The sequence below is a fragment of the Podarcis tiliguerta genome, assembly GCF_965153285.1.
Source record: "Podarcis tiliguerta genome assembly, chromosome: 6".
NCBI lineage: Eukaryota > Metazoa > Chordata > Lepidosauria > Squamata > Lacertidae > Podarcis > Podarcis tiliguerta.
This window is the reverse complement of record NC_139539.1, coordinates 74554319-74574268: the sequence shown is the minus strand read 5'-3', so window position 1 is coordinate 74574268 and position 19950 is coordinate 74554319. Positions and strand designations below refer to the sequence as shown.

At 43.5% G+C, this 19950-nt stretch overlaps 1 protein-coding gene across 1 annotated transcript in view; it reads right to left on the bottom strand.

Moving 5' to 3' along the window:
* Positions 1-19950, bottom strand: part of LOC310679505 (uncharacterized protein) — a 70650-nt gene that overhangs the window by 25573 nt on the left and 25127 nt on the right. Inside the window, exons 22-49 of the mRNA XM_083444820.1 lie at positions 19082-19114; positions 18462-18500; positions 18171-18209; positions 18012-18050; positions 17836-17874; positions 17685-17717; positions 16388-16432; positions 16159-16203; positions 15283-15354; positions 14641-14679; positions 14096-14134; positions 13079-13117; positions 12934-12972; positions 12658-12693; positions 11823-11861; positions 11607-11645; positions 11331-11366; positions 10522-10557; positions 10248-10286; positions 7802-7849; positions 7146-7184; positions 6608-6652; positions 5672-5704; positions 4866-4907; positions 4693-4734; positions 3191-3259; positions 2226-2261; positions 877-918 (exon numbers count right to left, since the gene is read on the bottom strand). Coding sequence (XP_083300946.1) covers positions 877-918; positions 2226-2261; positions 3191-3259; positions 4693-4734; positions 4866-4907; positions 5672-5704; positions 6608-6652; positions 7146-7184; positions 7802-7849; positions 10248-10286; positions 10522-10557; positions 11331-11366; positions 11607-11645; positions 11823-11861; positions 12658-12693; positions 12934-12972; positions 13079-13117; positions 14096-14134; positions 14641-14679; positions 15283-15354; positions 16159-16203; positions 16388-16432; positions 17685-17717; positions 17836-17874; positions 18012-18050; positions 18171-18209; positions 18462-18500; positions 19082-19114 — 1161 coding nt within the window. The remainder of the gene's footprint in view (positions 1-876; positions 919-2225; positions 2262-3190; positions 3260-4692; positions 4735-4865; positions 4908-5671; positions 5705-6607; positions 6653-7145; positions 7185-7801; positions 7850-10247; positions 10287-10521; positions 10558-11330; positions 11367-11606; positions 11646-11822; positions 11862-12657; positions 12694-12933; positions 12973-13078; positions 13118-14095; positions 14135-14640; positions 14680-15282; positions 15355-16158; positions 16204-16387; positions 16433-17684; positions 17718-17835; positions 17875-18011; positions 18051-18170; positions 18210-18461; positions 18501-19081; positions 19115-19950) is intronic.

Genomic DNA, 19950 nt, shown 5'->3' with positions numbered 1-19950 from the left:
GGACCACTGTAGTCAGGAGCCAGAGACTGTAGAGGTTATTTATTTACTTAATTTCTATCCCACCTTTTGATCGAGAAGTACCCTCAAAGCATCTTAAATAAAATACTACAATGCAACGATATTGGGGCTGCTTCTACTTCCTCTGGGACCCAAAATTGCTCAGGGGTACGACATATCTGTTTTCATAGGAATTCACTGTCCAAAGGATGAGAAAGAGGAACAAGTCTGTCTCAGGTGAACTGCTGAGCGCTCGCATTTGGATCTTTAGCTGCCTGGTTTGTGCTTCTTCCTTTCATCCCCTAGATCTGCAAACCATTTTTACTCTCTGAGGGAAGTTTTGTTTCTTGGACAGGAGCCAAACCACTTTTGAACTGAAGAGGAATTTCAAAAGCATGATACAACGTGGTCGGTGGTTCTGCTGCCCACTGAAAAAAACGTCATTAAAAATGCACCAATTGTTTGCAAGTCCTTGAAAACTCCTAATATTGCAGTCTGAGAGGATGCCGATTTTGCTAACAGGTCCTCCTCTATAACAAATAGGCGGGCCTGATTTACTCTGCTCCAAACCCTGGTTATTAATCCCTTAAAGCAGGTTCTAGCTTGCCTGAGCAGCAGTAAGTATAGTTCCCAACTTGCTTGCCAACGGTGTTTAAGGTGAGATGAAGAAATTTCCTCAGGGGAATGAAGTGTGCATGGCTGATTTCTTAGCTGCAACACACATGTGCCCAATTGTATCTTCATTTGTCTCTTAGTGAGCTCTTAGCATGTAGCACCACACCACACAGACTGGGCAGGCACAAGTGATGTACAATGGCCTCATTTCAAGTCATAGCTAGTATGTTTCAATGAAGACTTGATGGGAGTGGATGTCCTTACCTGGCCATAGGTATTGATACTTGGTGGATTAGAGGTTTCATTCTGTAACAAAGCCAGAAATTTCAGAAAGCAGAGTTATTTGCTTGCCTGAGCAACAGCTTAAATAAACGAAACGAGGCGAAAGAGGAAAATCTGCCTGTTCACTGGATTTTCAAAGCTATAGAAGTTTGAGAGCCCAATCAGTGGCAAGGCAGCACCAAAGTTACAAAGGAAATGAAAAAGCAAGTTGTGCTGCTTTCAGTAGACATTGTATTCATTCGAGAATTGACAATGTACCTTGCATTTGATGCCGAATTTCGACGGTGCTGAACGCAAGCCATGTTTGCAAAGGAACAACCAGGAGCCTTGGGTCCAAATTGTTTGTTGGCAAGAGCAGGCTCCAGATTATTCCTTTGCAAACATGGCTTGCGTTTAGTGCTGCTTTGCACCTGATAATATATGATGCTGGGTGATTGACAGATAGGTGGTTCCACCCACCTGTGAAAGGTGGCCAATCACGGAAGGTTGGCCATAATTGAATCTGGACCATTGACGGAAAGCGGTTCCCTACCCTGATATACAGAGACACATTGTATAAAGTGAGTATAAATAATCCTAGAAGTTTTCAGGAAACATCTTCTGGTTTAATTGATGTGCTTATTTAGACACATGTGCTTTTTCTTTGCCATTAAGAGCTGTCTGGTTTGGGGGGAAAGCTCCCCTCCACTTTGCTGCAAACAGCAGCTCAGTGGACAATTATATGTATGTAGGTTTTAAGTAGGCAGTGCTGAGTCAATAAGGCTTTGTTTGACGAAGACCTGTATGAAGTAAGGCCCAAATCATCTCTGCCATTAACTACACCGTAGGGCTGCGTTTAGCTCTCCTCATGCAGCCCAAAGAACACTTCTTCTTTTCTTTTATTTGTAATTTGTTTATTGAGATTATTCCACTGAGTACAGTAACACACATATAACACAAAAATTGAAACATAAACCTAAATATGTCTTTTGCGGGTGGCAGCATGAAAACACAGGAGAAAGCTGAGTGTTATCAGAGAATGGTTACATCAGGTAAAAAGGTAAGTTCAGAGATATGCATTAGTTGGACCAGCCACATGTTCCAAAATACCACAGGTCAACCTGTTCCTTCTTGATTTGTAAATGTTATAATGGTCCACCAGTCTGCAGCGAGAGAGACTTGCTTCTTCCTGCCACTTGCTAGGCACAAGCGTTGTGTTAGCTTCTAAGTTAAAGCTCTTTCCTGTACTTTATTTTAACACCTCTACAGTACAAAGAGTTAATTGTGGCACTAGCAGATACAACAGGTGCTGAAGAGTCAAAATGAAGAAAATGGTGTCAGGCAGTTCTTACTTTTTCACTCCGAGCTGCTCTGATCAGAGCGCGAGCCTGCAGAGAGAGAGACAAGGGAAAGTTTTAACGTCTTGCTTTTATCTGAACAAACATCAAGCAAACTACTGTGTACCATACTAAGAGTTTGGTTAGCCACTTTGCAAAATATGATGTGGGCCACCTGAAGCTCAGAAAGAACTGCAGAGATATAGCTAAAGGGAGCCCTGATCATTAGGTCCAGTCGTGGCCGACTCTGGGGTTGCGGCGCTCATCTCGCTTTATTGGCCGAGGGAGGCGGCGTACAGCTTCCGGGTCATGTGGCCAGCAGGACTAAGCTGCTTCTGGAGAACCAGAGCAGTGCACGGAAATGCCGTTTACCTTCCCGCCAGAGCGGTACCTATTTAACTACTTGCACTTTGACATGACTGCTAGGTTGGCAGGAGCAGGGACCGAGCAACGGGAGCTCACCCCGTTGCAGGGGCAGAGATATAACAAGGGATCAAATTTTGAAAAAGCTCTTCTTGGATCTTCCCCATCTCTGAATGAGTGTTGGAGGACAAAGCCGATTAGGAGTTCTGCTCTCAACATAACATTTTATTCCAGTAATTCAGGCTGGGTGGGAGGAGCATAGAAAGAAATCGGTACTGGGGCATATCTTCCAACTATTTTTTTTTATTTAATAATTTGGATTGGCAGAGAAGATTGAACGGGATGGGACTTTCTAGAGCAACCTCTACAATCTCCCTGAGCTGAACGCTAAAACAACAAACAAAAAGGATTTGAAAGATAGTGCAAAGGAGAATGGGAGGAAGCCAACACACACCACTGGGTTGGAAACATGCCACAGCTTTCCCTTCCATTCTCAGGGTTGTGGGTTTGAGTCCCATGTTGGCCAAAAGATTCCCGCATTGCAGGGGGTTAGACTAGAGGATCCTTGTGATCCCTTCCAACTCTACAATTCTATGATATATACAAGTAGCGCTTACTTTTTCACTCCGAGTCTTTCTGGTGAGAGCGCTTTGCACACTCCGTGCCTTTCTGATTACAGGAAGTGCCTTGGGAAGTAAGGAAAGAAAAGATTAGTTTTAGATAACATTTATGCTTATAGCTGAGAGCAGTGCTCTTCAACATTCCTATGTTCAGGGAACTTTTCCACATCACCTTATCCACTGAGGAACACCTGCATTTCACAAAATATTGTTTTAGGTAGGCCTGCAGGGCCTTTGCATTACTCTAGCATACACCTTGAAACACACTCAACACTCTTGTCTGCAGTGCATTATAAGGGAGAATCAACAGCAGTGGGAAGGTTGACTTCCCTCCACTAGATGTGAAAGAGCTGGGTTCAAATCTCTGCAGTTAAGAAGCTCACCGCATTTCTCTTTCTCAACTTAACCTAGCTCAAAAGACTGATATATTTTGCCACACAAACTGGCCAATTCACCCATGAGTGTTCAGGCTCCATAATAAAGTTGGCGCCATCTATTAGTGAGGTCTTTCTGCTTACAGAGCACATCCTCAGGAAGAGGATATTGTACAATATGTACATTTGCATATAAAAAATGAAACATACAACATCAAAGATGAGAGAGAGAGAGAGAGAGAAGAAAGAAGAAGAAGAAGAAGAAGAAGAAGAAGAAGAAGAAGAAGAAGAAGAAGAAGAAGAAGAGTTTGGATTTGATATCCCGCCTTTCACTCCCTGTAAGGAGTCTCAAAGCGGCTAACATTCTCCTTTCCCTTCCTCCCCCACAACAAACACTCTGTGAGGTGAGTGGGGCTGAGAGACTTCAAAGAAGTGTGACTGGCCCAAGGTCACCCAGCAGCTGCATGTGGAGGAGCAGAGACGCGAACCCGGTTCCCCAGATTACGAGGCTACCGCTCTTAACCACTACATCACACTGGCTGAAAAAGATGTAATATTAAATTATGGAATAACTGTTTTTTTCTTTTCTATTTGGCTGAAAGTTCTGCTTTATTATCATTTGGTAAAACTAGCAAGGACCAGTTAAAACTGCCCTGGTCTGATGCCATTACTATATCTCTTGCAGGAAAACATGAACTTCTGGGATGAAGGCTTGGACTATACAGAGGTGACAAATATACAAGTCAAATAAAAATTATTATAATGTCACATCAGGAAAAGTGCCTAGGTACACAACACCACAGAGAATACCATGGGTAGCTGGAACCAGGCAGTTTACAAATACCACACTCACACCACGACCCAACACAAAGGGTCAAGAATGTATGACTAAAACTCTCTGCTAATGTACATCAACCCGTGTGCAGTTATCTACTTCCTGAAACAGTTTTTGAAAGCATTTATTCCCTTGACCTCAAAGCTGGCAAAGAATCCTGCCTCCTGTTGATACAGCTACATATATTTATACAATTTTAAGAGCATATGAGCCGGTGCTGCCAATAAAATCCAATCCTGCTGACTCTTTTAAGAGTTAAAACTGAGATTATGGGCATGGGTAGTGCTTACTCTTTTTTCCTGAATCTTTCTGACGAGAGATTTGAATGCCTCCTGTAAGGGGAAAACATAAACCCAAGTTAGCAGATGCTGAATGAATCCCTCTGTGGCTTTGTTTACACAAATATGCTCTTTAGAAGCATATGTGGAGCAAATCCAACATGTGGAAACCAAAGAGTACTTACTTGAGCTGCCACGTCCCTTTTGCCTCTGCAGTTTGCTGAGCTCTGTCGAGATAAGTGGCATGGAATGAAATGAAAACAGGAAGCTTTTCAATTTTTTAAAATTAAAACGATGCCCACTCGATTTGTGACCCATGAAAGTGGAAGCTGAACTCAGCCCTCAGGTCCCTGACATTCCCTGCCCCCGAGGCAATATGAAATGTGCAATGGTCAAAATGCAATAGATCAATGGAAATAGCTAGCGCCAGAACTTCCTGACAGTAAGAGCTGTTCGACAGTGGAATTTGCTGCCAAGGAGTGTGGTGGAGTCTCCTTCTTTGGAGGTCTTTAAGCAGAGGCTTGACAACCATATGTCAGGAGTGCTCTGATGGTGTTTCCTGCTTGGCAGGGGTTGGACTCGATGGCCCTTGTGGTCTCTTCCAACTCTATGATTCTATGATTCTAACTGTGCAATAGTGAGCAATTGTGCAGCAGCCTCGTGATATAATAAGTAAAGCCAGCCAGCTTTCTCTCATACCTGGAAGGCTATAGAAAATTTCTGGTATTAGGTTCCATTTAGTAGTGCAGTCATATCAAGATCTGAATTATCACTTCCTTCACCGGCTGCATTTTGAAACAGCCTGTAACACTTGCCTACTCTAGAATATTTGTTAGTCAAGTCTTAGGTTCCTGAGCATGAGCGATGATTACAAGGTTCAAATCTGAGACTTATACTCTTCCGATTCCAAGGATAATGTGTGGCCCCCCTAATTCAACTTAGGCAATGCCTAAACTGATATTTTAAAATATTACAAATGAAAAATATTTACCACAGCTTTTCCTCCGTAAGTAGAGGCATCACCCTGCAGAGGGGGGAAATAGTATATTGTTATATATTTCGAAAAACAGAACCAAGAGACTAATTTGTGATATCTAAATATAAGGTGTCCCTCGCCCAAAGCTAGGAATGCATCAGTAGTACTAACTGAAATGGTTTAGCATCCCCTCCTCCAGGGAATTTTAAGGTACTGTAGTTCTTTAAGGGTTTAATGGGCTTTAGTGAATAACTGTCAGTACTTTCAAGAAATGGGATTCTGTGAAACCACCAAGATATATAAGTAGAAAAGTGATAAAAGTGTAAAATATCAACAGACCTAGCAATGTCTGTCAATCTGAAATGTGCCATTAGGGGATGCTGTTTGTTAAAATGTGAGAGAAAGCAGAAGACAGCCATTTTTATATCAGATTCCATGTGGGTTTTAAAAGTTGAAGTACAGATATTAGAAACATAAAGAGTGGTGAAAATGGCTTTCCCCAGTCAAATGTCTTATTTTCTCCTGCCTTTCCTTTAGCCTGGAAAATTAATCAGGAAAAAAGCACTAATTTCATCTTGTATAATCGTTTTGTGCAAATGTAATGCACTGCAAGACAAATGTAATGTCCTACCAGCTTCTAAAAATTCTAGTTTCAGTTGTATCACCTTATAATATCGAAAAGACGGTTTGAAGAATGTGAAGTAGAAGATTTCAGACAAAATAATATCCATGCTTATGATTTATTTATTTTTTAAATGAGTTGAGTTCAGGAAAGTAGAAAAGGTAACTGAGCAATATGACTGCGCTTAAAAAAAAACTTTGAGGGGGGGGGAAACGGTGAGAGTATCCCTTTAGGATTTCATTTCAGAAACGAGTGAAATGTTATCTCCTGGGGATAATTAGCACATCACATGCCACGTGTCAGGTGCAAGACAGAAGGGCTAATCTTACCTGATCGCAAATGACATTGCTGTAACGTCCACCAGTCTGCGATCCCTGCCAAAAAGTAAAATAAGGAACCCAATTATTTACCATGATAAAAACTGCATAAATATCATGAGTTAAGGAGCCTGGAACTGAAGTCTGCACACCAAGGAACACCAGAGGTTTGTTGCCGGCTCTGTCACTGGGGGAGATGGAGGGGGGGCACTGTCCCATGTCTTGCATGTTGTGTGTGTGATGTGTGTCCCTCCATGTTTGGGTACATTTAGATGGTCATCACCAGCCCAGTTCCTGAACTGATGGGGCACCGGCAGTATTTACTGGAAGACTGTGGGCATCTGTTGGTTTTCATGGCTTCTTTGCATCTTCTACTTGCGTATATTTTTCCTGCGCTTCAGGGCTGAGCATGCCTTTTTCCTTGGCAAAGCAGAAGTGTATCTCTAGTTCCAACATCTAGCCTAACTATAGGCTTGATATCCCCATCTCTCTGTGGACGATACCATGGAATAATCTGCACATATGCTATAATATTAAAACAATGTTTTACCTGTCCGTACTGACTGCTGCCACCACCAAATGAGCCACCCTGTACAGAAAAAAAAATACCATACATCTTATTTAACATATCTGCACAAGGCTACTTCCGCTATTCGGGAGCAGAAATAAGCAGAGATACTTATTTGCATTTTATTTTCTGGATCTCTGTGTATACTTTGCACATTAGCAAGTGTTATTGGTATTATTAAATTATCCACCCTTCACCCTAAGGCCCCAGGGATGTTTACAACATTTAAAAAACATCAATATGAAAACACAGTATAAAAAACAGTGTGTAAAACAACTTAAATAAGGTGGACTCTGAAAATAGACATCTCAAGTGTCAAGGGATATATATACACAAAGCGTTAAAGAGAGAAAAAAATCATTTGATCTTTAGAGACCCTTTTGAGTATCTTTATTGAGGTGTTCAATAAATTTATTACCGACCAGGGGGAAATATATCTGAAGATTGTACTATCTCTTAGACCTGCTATGTTTGTTATTTCCTAACCTGTCAGTTTTGATATTTATTAACTGGTTCTACAGAGGCTGAACTTTGTTATTACTTCATATTTTGGTCTCTCTGTAATGGATGGTTGACAAAAGATTAGATTGATTGAGTGACCAAGCCCTCTATCATGTGTATTTTTAAAGTGTTTTTACCTTTCCATACTGGGTACTGCTGCTGCTGCTACTGCCGTATGTTCCACCCTGCAGAGGATACAGTTTATTATTATTGTTATTTTTTTAAAAAACAGATTTTTCTGCTGAGATACCAGCTTGATTTAATACATCTGCACCAGCCCTGCAATAATATGGCCTCTGGAAGAAGCACTAGGATAGAGTGGATCTCCCTCTCTGAGGACAGAGAAAGAGAGAGAGATCTACCCTTGGAGAGGAAGATCTCACCCCAGGTCCCCTGCGGCAGAGGAGAAAGGGAGCATGCCAAGAACAGATCAGGAGAAAGCACCCACTCTGCGTTTCATGTGCTCCAGTCTGGAGCACAAAAGCTCAGGAGTTCTAGGAACTGAGCCTCAAGGCAACTGAAGAGATTGAGTATGACCATGGTTGGATACTACCCAGATTAGAACCACTGACATGAATGGATTAGGATTCATTTACTGGTAGGTCCTTTGATTTCACCGGGCCTACTTTAGTTAGCTACATCCCATAGATTTTTGGTGGACTTTTCTCATGCTTAAGGTGGGTTATAGGTAAAGGTAAAGGGACCCCTGACCATTAGGTCTAGTCGTGGCCGACTCTGGGGTTGCGGCGCTCATCTCGCTTTATTGGCCGAGGGAGCTGGCGTACAGCTTCCGGGTCATGTGGCCAGCATGACTAAGCCGCTTCTGGCGAAACAGAGCAGCGCACGGAAACGCCGTTTACCTTCCCACCGGAACGGTACCTACTTGCACTTTGACGTGCTTTTGAACTGCTAGGTTGGCAGGAGCTGGGACCAAGTAACAGGAGCTCACCCCGTCGCGGGAATTCGAACCGCCGACCTTCTGATTGGCAAGTCCTAGGCTCTGTGGTTTAACCCACAGCGCCACCCGCGTCCCGGTGGGTTATAGTTTGCTCTAAATTAAGGTTACCAGATTTTTTCCAATGAATCCGGGGACACTTTTCAACTTCCTACTAAACATTTCCTACTATTTCCTAAATATTTCCTACTAAATAGATTGATTTTGTCAGGGGGCAGATTTGTAAATCCGGGGACTGTCCCTGGGAAATGGGGACTTCTGGTAACCTTACTCTAAATAACTTGGGTCTGGTCACCATCCTTGAATGCAGCTTACAGTCATGGATTCCAATAATCCTAAACCTTTCCTCGTTCCCTGACATGCCCCCCGAAACCAGGGAAGAAACGACGCCAGCCCACCACTGTATTTCTGCCCTTGCAGAGCTATGTAATCTGCTGAATTGTAACTGGAAATCAGTAAATCAAAACAAGCAAATGAGAATAGGGCAGAGGAGGAGGGCATGGGCACAGTTCTGCTTTCGCACAACATGCTAGGGCACTAGATGAGCTGGTTTGTCCACCTTTGTTTCCCTGTCTACCCCACCTTTAAAACCTACAGCTTATGAGTCTGTACACAGCACACATTCACTCTCACCACCACAGTCGTTGGAAATGTAGTTTGTTAAGGGAGCTGGGTCTGTGAAAGTCCCAGAATTGTTGAGGCGGGGAGGGGGGGGTTACATGTATGGTGGGTACGCAGCCTAAGAACCCACAGTAGTCTTTGATGCGAACTATAACCCTGTGTGTGTGTGTAAAGGTAAAGGTACCCCTGCCCGTACGGGCCAGTCGTGTCCGACTCTAGGGTTGTGCGCCCATCTCACTTAAGAGGCCGGGGGCCAGCGCTGTCCGGAGACACTTCCGGGTCACATGGCCAGCGTGACGAAGCTACTCTGGCGAGCCAGCACCAGCGCAGCACACGGAAACGCCGTTTACCTTCCCGCTGGAAAGCGGTACCTATTTATCTACTTGCACTTAAGGGTGCTTTCTAACTGCTAGGTAGGCAGGAGCTGGGACCGAAGGCGGGAGCTCACCCTGCCGCGGGGATTCAAACCGCCGACCATGCGATCGGCAAGCCCTAGGCGCTGAGGTTTTACCCACAGCGCCACCCGCGCGCGTGTGTGTGTAGACAGATACAAAACACAGTCACACACAATGAAAGACCACAGACAGACACAGAGTCCTGTTCTCCAACCAGCATTCAAAGTGAATGGATGTCTTCTATGGGGTGACACAGCACCCCACATTTATGTTGTGTACACAATCTAAGCTACAGTGGTACCTCGGGATGCGAACGGGATCCGTTCTGGAGCCCTGTTCGCATCCTGAATAGAATGCAAGACGCGACAGCGCGTGCGCGGGTCACATTTTGCCGTTTCCGCACATGCGTGTGACGCCATTTTGAGCGTCTGCGCATGCGTGAGTGGCGAAACGCGCTCCGGGTTGCCGCGGAGCACAACCCGAAAGCGTTCAACCTGAAGCACATTCAACACGAGGTATGACTGTACTTTCTATATTCAGAAGCAGGTTAAAAAAATAAAAATCTTATGGAGATAGATAGATGATAGATAGATAGATAGATAGATAGATTACCTGTCCAAATTGGCTGCTGCCGCCACCGTATGACCCACCCTGTACAGAAAACATTTATTGCAAGAGGGTTAATTGAATATATCTGCAGTTACTTCCTATCTTACTCCTATTTTATTTTCTATGTTTGTGTGTGCTGGCATGTGGCCCTCAGAAGACTGCTCAGAAGTAAATGCGGCCCTGAGGCTGAAAAAGCCCCCCCCCCCCCGGTGTATACTGTTTATTACTAGCATGTATATTATATACTCTATAAACGGTATATTACAAGTGTTTTTACCTGTCCAAATTGGTTGCTGCTGCCATATGAGCCACTCTGCAGAGAAAACATTTATTTTAGAAGGATTACTTTAATATATATGCACAAGCCTACTTTCTATATATTGTTTCTAAGGCTGGAAAAATAAAAAACAGAAGGTCCTAAAGGAGGAGATCAGGATACTATCATAAACACAACAAGAAATGGAAATACAACAGGGAGCGGAATTTGAACATACGGAAATGGGCATGAACTAAAGGATATATAATAAGGAGGAAAAAAAGGAATATTAGCCCAATATGTGATCACAGTGGAGAGATTTTTAAATGGACATGGACGGAAGAATTTACTCAATATGGAGTAATGGTAGTGAGAATTAAGGGAGGTAAAGTCAAAAGAAAGAATATGGTTGGCATTTATCAATAATAACAATCTCGGACTTTTCATGCGGAAAAGAAATAAATGATTTCTGACACCTTGGCTTAAAAGAAATATTGTTTAACAGAAAGTGGAGAAGACGGATGTTAGCATAGATGGAACATTTTAAATAATCCACTTTTTATGCCCGCACAATGAAAAAGGTTCCCCACACCTGGCGTATACTGTCTATTACTAGCACATATATACTCTTTAACCTGCATATTAAAGATTCTGAGTCTCCTTCCCTTGGGGGTTCCCTGGTTCGTTCCTTCCACCATTCCTCTGTGTCCAACAAGTCCATGACATCTGGTGTATGGCCCTCGGAAGGCTGCCCAGAAGGGAGGGTGGCCCTCAAGACTGAAAAAGGTTCCCCACAACTAGGGTATGGTGTCTATTAAAAGTCTTTTTACCTGTCCAAATTTGTTGCCGCTGCCATATGAGCCACTCTGCAGAGAAAACATTCGTTACAGAAGGATTACTTTAAGATATCTGCACAAAGCTACTTTCTATATTATTTTTAATTTTATTTCCTAAATCTCTGTGGGCTGGTGTGTGGCCCTCAGAAGGGTTCCCAGATGAGAATGTGGACCCCGGGCTAAAAACGTTTCCCCACACCTAGAGTAGACTGTCTATTACTAGCATATATATTATATACTCTATAAACTGTCTATTAAAAGTGCTTTTACCTGTCCGTATTGGTTGCTGCCACCACCGTATGATCCACTCTGCAGAGAAAACATTTATTACAGAAGGGTTACTTTAATATATCCGCACCAAACTATTTTCTCTATTATTTTAAATTTTACCTGCCTGTATTGGTTTAAATTTTACCTGTCCGTATTGGTCTATTCCTAGCATATATATTATATACTCTATAAACTGTCTATTAAAAGTGCTTTTACCTGTCCGTATTGGTTGCTGCCACCACCGTATGATCCACTCTGCAGAGAAAACATTTATTATAGAAGGATTGCTTTAATATATCCGCACCAATTTCTCAATTATTTTAAATTTTATTTCTTGTATCTCTGCCTGCTGGTTTCACCAGAGCCTGCCAGTCAATACCACACAGTTCAAAGATGGCGTTAACTCTTTATTAGCTAAAACACAACCTCCACAGACTCGGTTGAGTGTCAGGTCTAATAAGCAGAGCGGCTCATTCCCAGTGGTCTTACTACATGAATAATTAACTGCCAAGACTGAAGGTCCCTGCCTCTCCATTGCCATCTAAGTACTATCCCCTCCAAGGCCTTCCCCAAGCAATCTGAGACTGTGCCTTCGTGGAGCCAACCTCTCCTCTGCCCTTTTCATGCCTCTTCTGGTTCAGGGGGACGGTAGGTTGTCGCAGCAGGAGAGGAGACATCCATGCGTCTTCACCAGCCGGACTCATCTCTGCCTCTTGGCCTTCCTCCTCTCCTGCTTCCGCTCCTATTTCTGAACTTTCCTCTACCACAGCCTCTTCCTGCTCACTAAATCCTGTTACCTCCTCATCTTCCGACACCTCCTCCTCCTAGTCTTCTCCCTCTGACCACTCTTTGTCATCCCACCACCAATCCCCGGGCTCTGAGTCTTCTTCCTTGGGGGTTCCCCGGCTAGTTCCTCCCACTATTCCTCTGTGTTCATCAAATCTATGACATCTGGCATATGGCCCCCGGAAGGTTGCCCAGAAGGGAAGGTGGCCCTCAAGACTGAAAAAAGTTCTCCACAACTAGGATATGCTATTAAAAGTCTTTTTACCTGTCCAAATTTGTTGCCGCTGCCATATGAGCCACTCTGCAGAGAAAACATTCATTACAGAAGGATTACTTTAAGATATCTGCACAAAGCTACTTTCTATATTATTTTAAATTTTATTTCCTAAATCTCTGTGTGTTGGCGTGTGGCCCTCAGAAGGCTTCCCAGATGAGAATGTGGCCCCTGGGCTGAAAATGTTTCCCCACACCTAGAGTAGACTGTCTATTACTAGCATATATATTAGATCCTCTATAAAATGTCTATTAAAAGTGTTTTTACCTGTCCGTATTGGTTGCTGCCACCACCGTATGATCCACTCTGCAGAGAAAAATTTTATTACAGAAGGGTTACTTTAATATATCCGCACCAAACTTTTTTCTCTATGATTTTAAATTTTACCTGTCTGTATTGGTTTAAATTTTACCTGTCCGTATTGGTTGCTGCCACCACCATACGATCCACTCTGCAGAGAAAACATTTGTTACAGAAGGATTAATTTAATATCTCTGCACAAAGCTACTTTCTGCAGCCCTGCAGTCACAAGCACATTAGGAACACAGACGTCCGTGGAGGCACAGGTCAATTCTGTGGCCAGGGCAGCTGTCTACCAGCTCCATCTGGTACGCTGACCCCACTTGCCCTCAGACTCTTTGACGGGTGCATGGTGCATGATTTGGTTATCTCCCACTTGGACCACTGCAATGCGCTCTACGTGGGGCTACCTTTGAAGGTGATTCGGAAACTACAACTAATCCAGAATGTGGCAGCTAGACTGGTGACTGGGAATGACCACCAGGACCATATACTGTAACACCAGTCCTAAAACATCTACACTGGCTGCCAGTATGTTTCCGAGCACAATTCAAAGTGTTGGTGCTGACCTTTAAACCCCTAAACGGCCTCAGTCCAGTATGCCCAAAAGAGCATCTCCACCCCCACCCCCCACTGAGGTCCTCCTCCGAGGGTCTTCTGATGGTTACCTCACTGCGAGAAGTGAAGTTACAGGGAACCAGGCAGAAGGCCTTCTCAGCAAGTGGTGGCCTCCCTGTGGAACACCCTCCCATCAGATGTCAAGGAGATAACAAACTACACAACTTTTAGAAGACATCTGAAGGCAGCCCTGTATCAGGAAGGTTTTAATGTTTGACGCTTTATTATGTTTTTATATGTATTTGAAGCTGCCCAGTGTGGCTGGGAAAACCCAGCAGGATGGGCTGAGTATAAATACTAAAATTATTTATTTATTAAATTATTATTATCATCATTTCTATTTCATTTTTACTTTTACTTCCCATATCTCTGGGATCTCATGTGGCCCTCAGAATGCTCCCCGGATGAGAATGTGGCCCTGAGGCTGAAAAATGTCCCCTACACCTAGAGTATACTATTACTAGCACATATATTAGATAAACTATAAACTGTTTATTAAAAGTGGTTTTACCTGTCCAAATTGGTTGCTGCCGCCACCGTATGATCCACTCTGCATAGAAAACATGTATTACTACCAAAGGATTACTTTAACATACCTGCACCAAACTACTTTCTATTTTATTTTTTATATCTCTGTGAGCTGCCATGTGGCCCTCGGTAGGCTGCCCATAAGTGACTGTGGCCCTCAGGATGAAAAAGATTCCTCACATCTGGCATACAATTTTGTCTTACACACATTTAACTTGTTTAAATTTAACCTTGTGCTGTTGAAGGCCGGCTGGCTGAAATCACACAGATTAAATGCATGGAAGGTGAGGAGCTTAAAAGCACTTTTTGCACTGTGCTTTCCTGGCACAGAAAGAACTTTTAATCTCTCTTCCTTACTTATCAGGCTCTGGGATGCTCTTGCGAGATCTCAGGGAAACTTGGGCAGTACCACGAAAGCATCCCAGAGCCTGGAAAGAAGGGCAGAGAGCTTAAAAGCCTTGCTTGTATACTATGACTCCCATATATTGTACATATTATATAAGCTATATATGAAAAAGGAATTTTTACCTGTCCATATTGGCTGTTGCTGCTGCCATATGAGCCAACCTGTGCAAATAATAATAATAATAATAATAATAATAATAATAATTGCAAAACAGATTTGGTGACCACTTTAAAATCTCTGCACTAAGTTACCGTATTTTTCGCCCTATAGGACACACAGGCCCATAGGACGCACCTAGTTTTTTAGGGGTAAAATAAAGAGAAAAAAAATTATTTCCCCCCCAGCTGCGGGGGAAGCCCGTGCTTTTAAAAACGCACCTACCGTAGTTTTTAGAGGAGAAGAGGATATCTGCCCGAAGCACGGGGCGCTCTGCTTCAGGGCATCCTGCGCGCCGGGCGGCAGGCTGCTATCCGCAGCCTAGGGAGCCCTGCGGGAACTCCCGCGGGCTCCCCGGGCTTGCTGATAGCTTCCTGAAGCCTGGAGAGCGAGAGGGGTCGGTGCGCACGGACACCTCTCGCTCTCCAAGCTTCAGCAAAAGCCTGCATTCGCCCCATAAGACGCACACAGATTTCCCCTTCATTTTTGGAGGGGAAAAAGTACGTCCTATAGGGCGAAAAATATGGTACTTTCTATATTTAGAAGCAGAAACGGAATAAAACTTTTTAGGAAATCCATCAGATTTATTACACATCGAAAGCTTTTACCTGTCCATATTGGCTGCCGCTGCTGCCGCTGCTGCCGCTGCTGCCGCTATATGATCCACTTTGTCCTCCGCGCTATGGAGAAAACACGCATTACTTTGAAGTATTCAAAATATTATATTAGCAACTATTCCTGCTTAGACCCACTAAACGACACACAGGTGCTTTTGAAAGCGCACATTCCTACAATTCCTGCATGGAGCCAGATGGCAGTACAGTCGAAAAGAAAGTCGAACAGAAGTCGACTTCAACTTCAACTTCCAAAACATTCGGAAACCATTCAACTTCCAAAACATTCGGAAACCAAACTGCGGCTTCTGATTGGCTGCAGGAAGCTCCTGCAGCCAATCAGAAGCTGTGGAAGCCCCGTCAGATGTTTGGCTTCCAAAAACAGTTCACAAACCAGAACAGTCACTTCCGGGTTTGTGGCATTCGGGAGCCAAAACGTTCAAGAACTAAGCTGTTTGAAAACCAAGGTACAACTGTACTGGATAAGCTTTCAGTGGAAGTGAATTATGTGGAGCGAGGGCAATTGTGTTTGCCTATGCATATTTTGTTTGCTTAGAAAAGTCTTCAAAAGGTTCCAGGGATTGCTTGGGGTCACATAGTTAGGAAGAGGTTCCATATTAAGGCAAAAGGGACTGAGTAACTCTTGAAATGGGGCATTCGAGAGCAGAAACTCCCTGCTTTTCACACTGAAAATGCTTAACTGTGGACATTTGGTGTAGCTATAGCCTGGCGTGCTCTAGTCCATGGGGTCACGAAGAGTCGGACACGACTAAATGACTAAACAACAACAATAGCACACTCCCATCCACAGACACCTTGCTTGTGTTTTCACCTGTTAGTGTAAGACCATAGAAGACAAAGAATTTTTACCTGTGGACAGTTGCTACTGCTGGTTATTTTACCGGTATAACCATCCTGGAAGGGAAAAAAAAAAAAACATTTTTAAGGCACTCTGGTTTATTTAAACTGTTGCTTAAAGTACCGGTAATGCATAATATGCTATCAGTTAAAGATCCAACTTCAAAAGCCAGCAGGGAAGTTGGCACTTTATAGCCAAATATCTTAAACTAAGTTAACAAACAAGGAGAAAGGGACATACCAGTCCACAAGGATTATAGTTGCCTCCTTGGGAATATGAACCACCCTGTGGAAAGTTGGAAGGAAGGAAAAAACAACAGTTACTTCCTTTCAAGATATATATGCATATATTCCATAAATCAAGGTACATTCAGTCTAGGAAAGAATATAATTAGGGCTGGGGAACCTCTGGACCAAGGGCCCAAAGTGGAAGAAAATGAGGGTGGGAGAAGGAAATGACATCACATGATTGGCAGGGGGAGGAATTTTGCTTAAAAAATGGCCTCAGGCGCCATTTGAAGAGACCTGGTGGGCCAAATAAAGCCCATGGTCCAAAGGTTCTTCCCCAGTACTGCTAAAAGAGAAGTGAAATGATTTTCCAGTTGGAAATAAGTTGGTACAGTGGTACCTCAGGTTAAGTACCGTATTTTTCACCCTATAGGACACATTTTCCCCCTCCAAAAATGAAGGGGAAATGTGTGTGCATCCTATGGGGCGAATACAGGCTTTCGCTGAAGCCTGGAGAGTGAGAGGGGTCCGTGCGCACCGACCCCTCTAGCTCTCCAGGCTTCAGGAAGCTATCCACAAGCCTTGGGAGCCCAAGGCTTGCAGATAGCAGCCTGTTCTGGGGGCTGGGGTCAGGGGGAAGCTCGGGCTTCCCCTGCCCCAGCCCCGCGCCTGGAGGGGAAATAAAATATTTTTTCTTTATTTTCCCCCGCTCCCCCCCAAAAAACTAGGTGCGTCCTATGGGCCGGTGCGCCCTATAGGGCAAAAAATACGGTACTTAATTCGTTCCGGAGGTCCGTACTTAACCTGAAACTGTTCTTAACCTGAAGCACCACTTTAACTAATGGGACCTCCTGCTGCTGCTGCGCTGCCGGAGCATGATTTCTATTCTCATCCTGAAGCAAAGTTCTTAACCTGTACTCTCCAAATATAAAATGAGCAACGGCTGCACACTTAATTGAAACAATCAGTCGTGATGTCCGTGAGAATGTGTACTCTCCTTCCAGGAGGTGGAGCACTGGAAACTGTTACATGGACCCATTCGCATAAACCATACAGATGTGCACATTTGCATTGTTATTGGCTTTTGTACAGGAAGCAGCAGCTATGTAGAACTGGGTCCTAGGCTTTTCATGTTTAGGGATGGGGAACCTGTGCCCATTGGACTCCAAATTCTATCAGCCCCAGACAGCACAGCCTATAATCAGCAATGCAGTCCAGTTTAGACTTGTCGTCCAACTTAAAGGCCCACAGGTGACCCAAATGTGTGCTAGACCATAATGCTAATGGGGGATATACAATATGCAATTTACCTGTTTGCCTCCAGTTTGCTGGGATGAGCCACCCTACAAGGGAAAGAAGGAGGAAAAACAGTCTTTACTTGTGAAAGTGGACCTTTTCAAATACCAGATGGTGCAATATCTTTTATTACTACTATTATTATTAAGTTAAAAGCAGATCTACCTGGCTACTCCCGTAAGTTTGTTGGGATGATGAGCCGCCCTACAAGGGAAAGAAGGAACAAAAACAGTATTTTCTCGCGAACTGGGAGCTTTTCAAATACCAAATGCTGCAGTATTATTATTAATAATACTAATACTTATTCCATAATAATATAGGGAGGTTCAAAACAGTTCTACCTGGCTACTTCCGTAAGATTGTTGAGATGACGATCCACCCTACAATGGAAACAAAACAAAAACCAGTGTTTTCTTGGGAACAGGGAAATGGCAAATGATGCAGTATTTATTTTTTTAGCAAAATGGGTTAAAACGTAGGGAAACGAAGAGCCGTTTTACCTGGGAACTTCCATAGGTTTGCTGGGATGATGATCCACCCTGAAAAGCAAATAATTTAAAATACTGTATATTGTCAGAATATAAAAAAAAAGATTGGCACCTTTAACACCAACAAAAATATGAAACATTTGCAAAGGGAGTAAACGAGGACTGTATCCTGTATATAGTCATGTTACGCTATATCGTTACGCAACGAGGAGGCAAACAACAAAGAATAATATAGAAATTTATGATAAATTAGAACCATTAAAAACGCCACATGAAGGATTATTTTCAGTAGGAATCCTTTACCTGGATACTTCCAGAACTTTGCTGAGATGATGATCCACCCTGTGGGAGAAATAATTAATAAAGACATTAATTTTGTTAAGTGTGTACCTGCGTCTACACTACTTTCGGTACAGTAGGGTGGGGTGCTGGGTTCCCCCACTGTGGGGGTCCCAAGTACATTAATGTGGTATTTCTCTCTGTACCACCCTTTTTAAATATGGGGACCAAATTAGTAGGTGAGAAGTAAGACCAGGAGACTAAATCCCAATACAAAATTACAGCTGCTGAGTCAGGGAAAAGATTTCACGATATTAAGATCCATGCTGGACACGAGTCTTCAAAGAAGAAGAAGAAGAAGAAGAAGAAGAAGAAGAAGAAGAGTTTGGATTTGATATCCGGCCTTTCACTCCCTTTAAGGAGTCTCAAAGCGGCTAACATTCTCCTTTCCCTTCCTCCCCCACAACAAACACTCTGTGAGGTGAGTGGGGCTGAGAGACTTCAAAGAAGTGTGACTGGCCCAAGGTCACCCAGCAGCTGCATGTGGAGGAGCGGAGACGCGAACCCGGTTCCCCAGATTACGAGACTACCGCTCTTAACCACTACACCACACTGGTGTAGAATTCAGAGCAGAGGAATCTTACCGGTTTGCAAGGATTGCCGTCAGTTGTATAGCCCTAAGAGAAAATTATGAACATTAATATTAATCATCCTCCTCAAAAACAAAACATACTTTTTACTTCTGGTGGACATTTATTTCGATCTTTGACTCCATTGGTCGAGAAGAGATTGTGTCAATTAATTAAACTACTAACTGGGCATTAATTATCAAGCTGACAAAGACTTAATAGACAGACAAATATGATCTGCACAGATAAATCAGCTATGCCTTTTACATTTGCTATGGTTCTTCAACCAGTATTTATTTGCGTGCCAAGGCTCCGTTCCCTAGTGGATAAAAAACAAAGAGACCCAAGTATTTTGGTTTATGGGTTCAAATAGGCCACAACTTTATTGGTTACAGATGTGAGCGGTTTGGCTTACACATTAGGAAAAGCCAGACTATATTTTGACTCCTGCCCATCTGCAGGGAGTCCATCTAAGGGTAAAGCACCAATAGGGGGAGCCCTATGACTTACATCAAATAGGGGCACCCCATGGGGTCTCTGCTGAGGTTGTGGCATGGCCCTAGCCCACATCTGGGCATTGGACAGAATCCACACCCCCAGATCCCTTTAACAGGATACCCCTAATGAGGAGGGGCAGGCGGAGTCTACAACCTCCCCTCCATCCAAGCAAAGGCTTACCCAATGCCTAACCTCACAAAGTTGTGACGATTGCTGCAAGCTAGGCGAAAACCAAGTGGCTGGTACCAATTTGCCAAGTACCCGGCACCAACAATATGGCGGCCAACATTTGTCCATAGCAAAGTCATATCAGAGCAAAGCATGAAAAGAGGGTGGATGGGATTGGAAGATCCGGGGAAAGGGCGAGAGAGGAGGGCCGTGGTTAA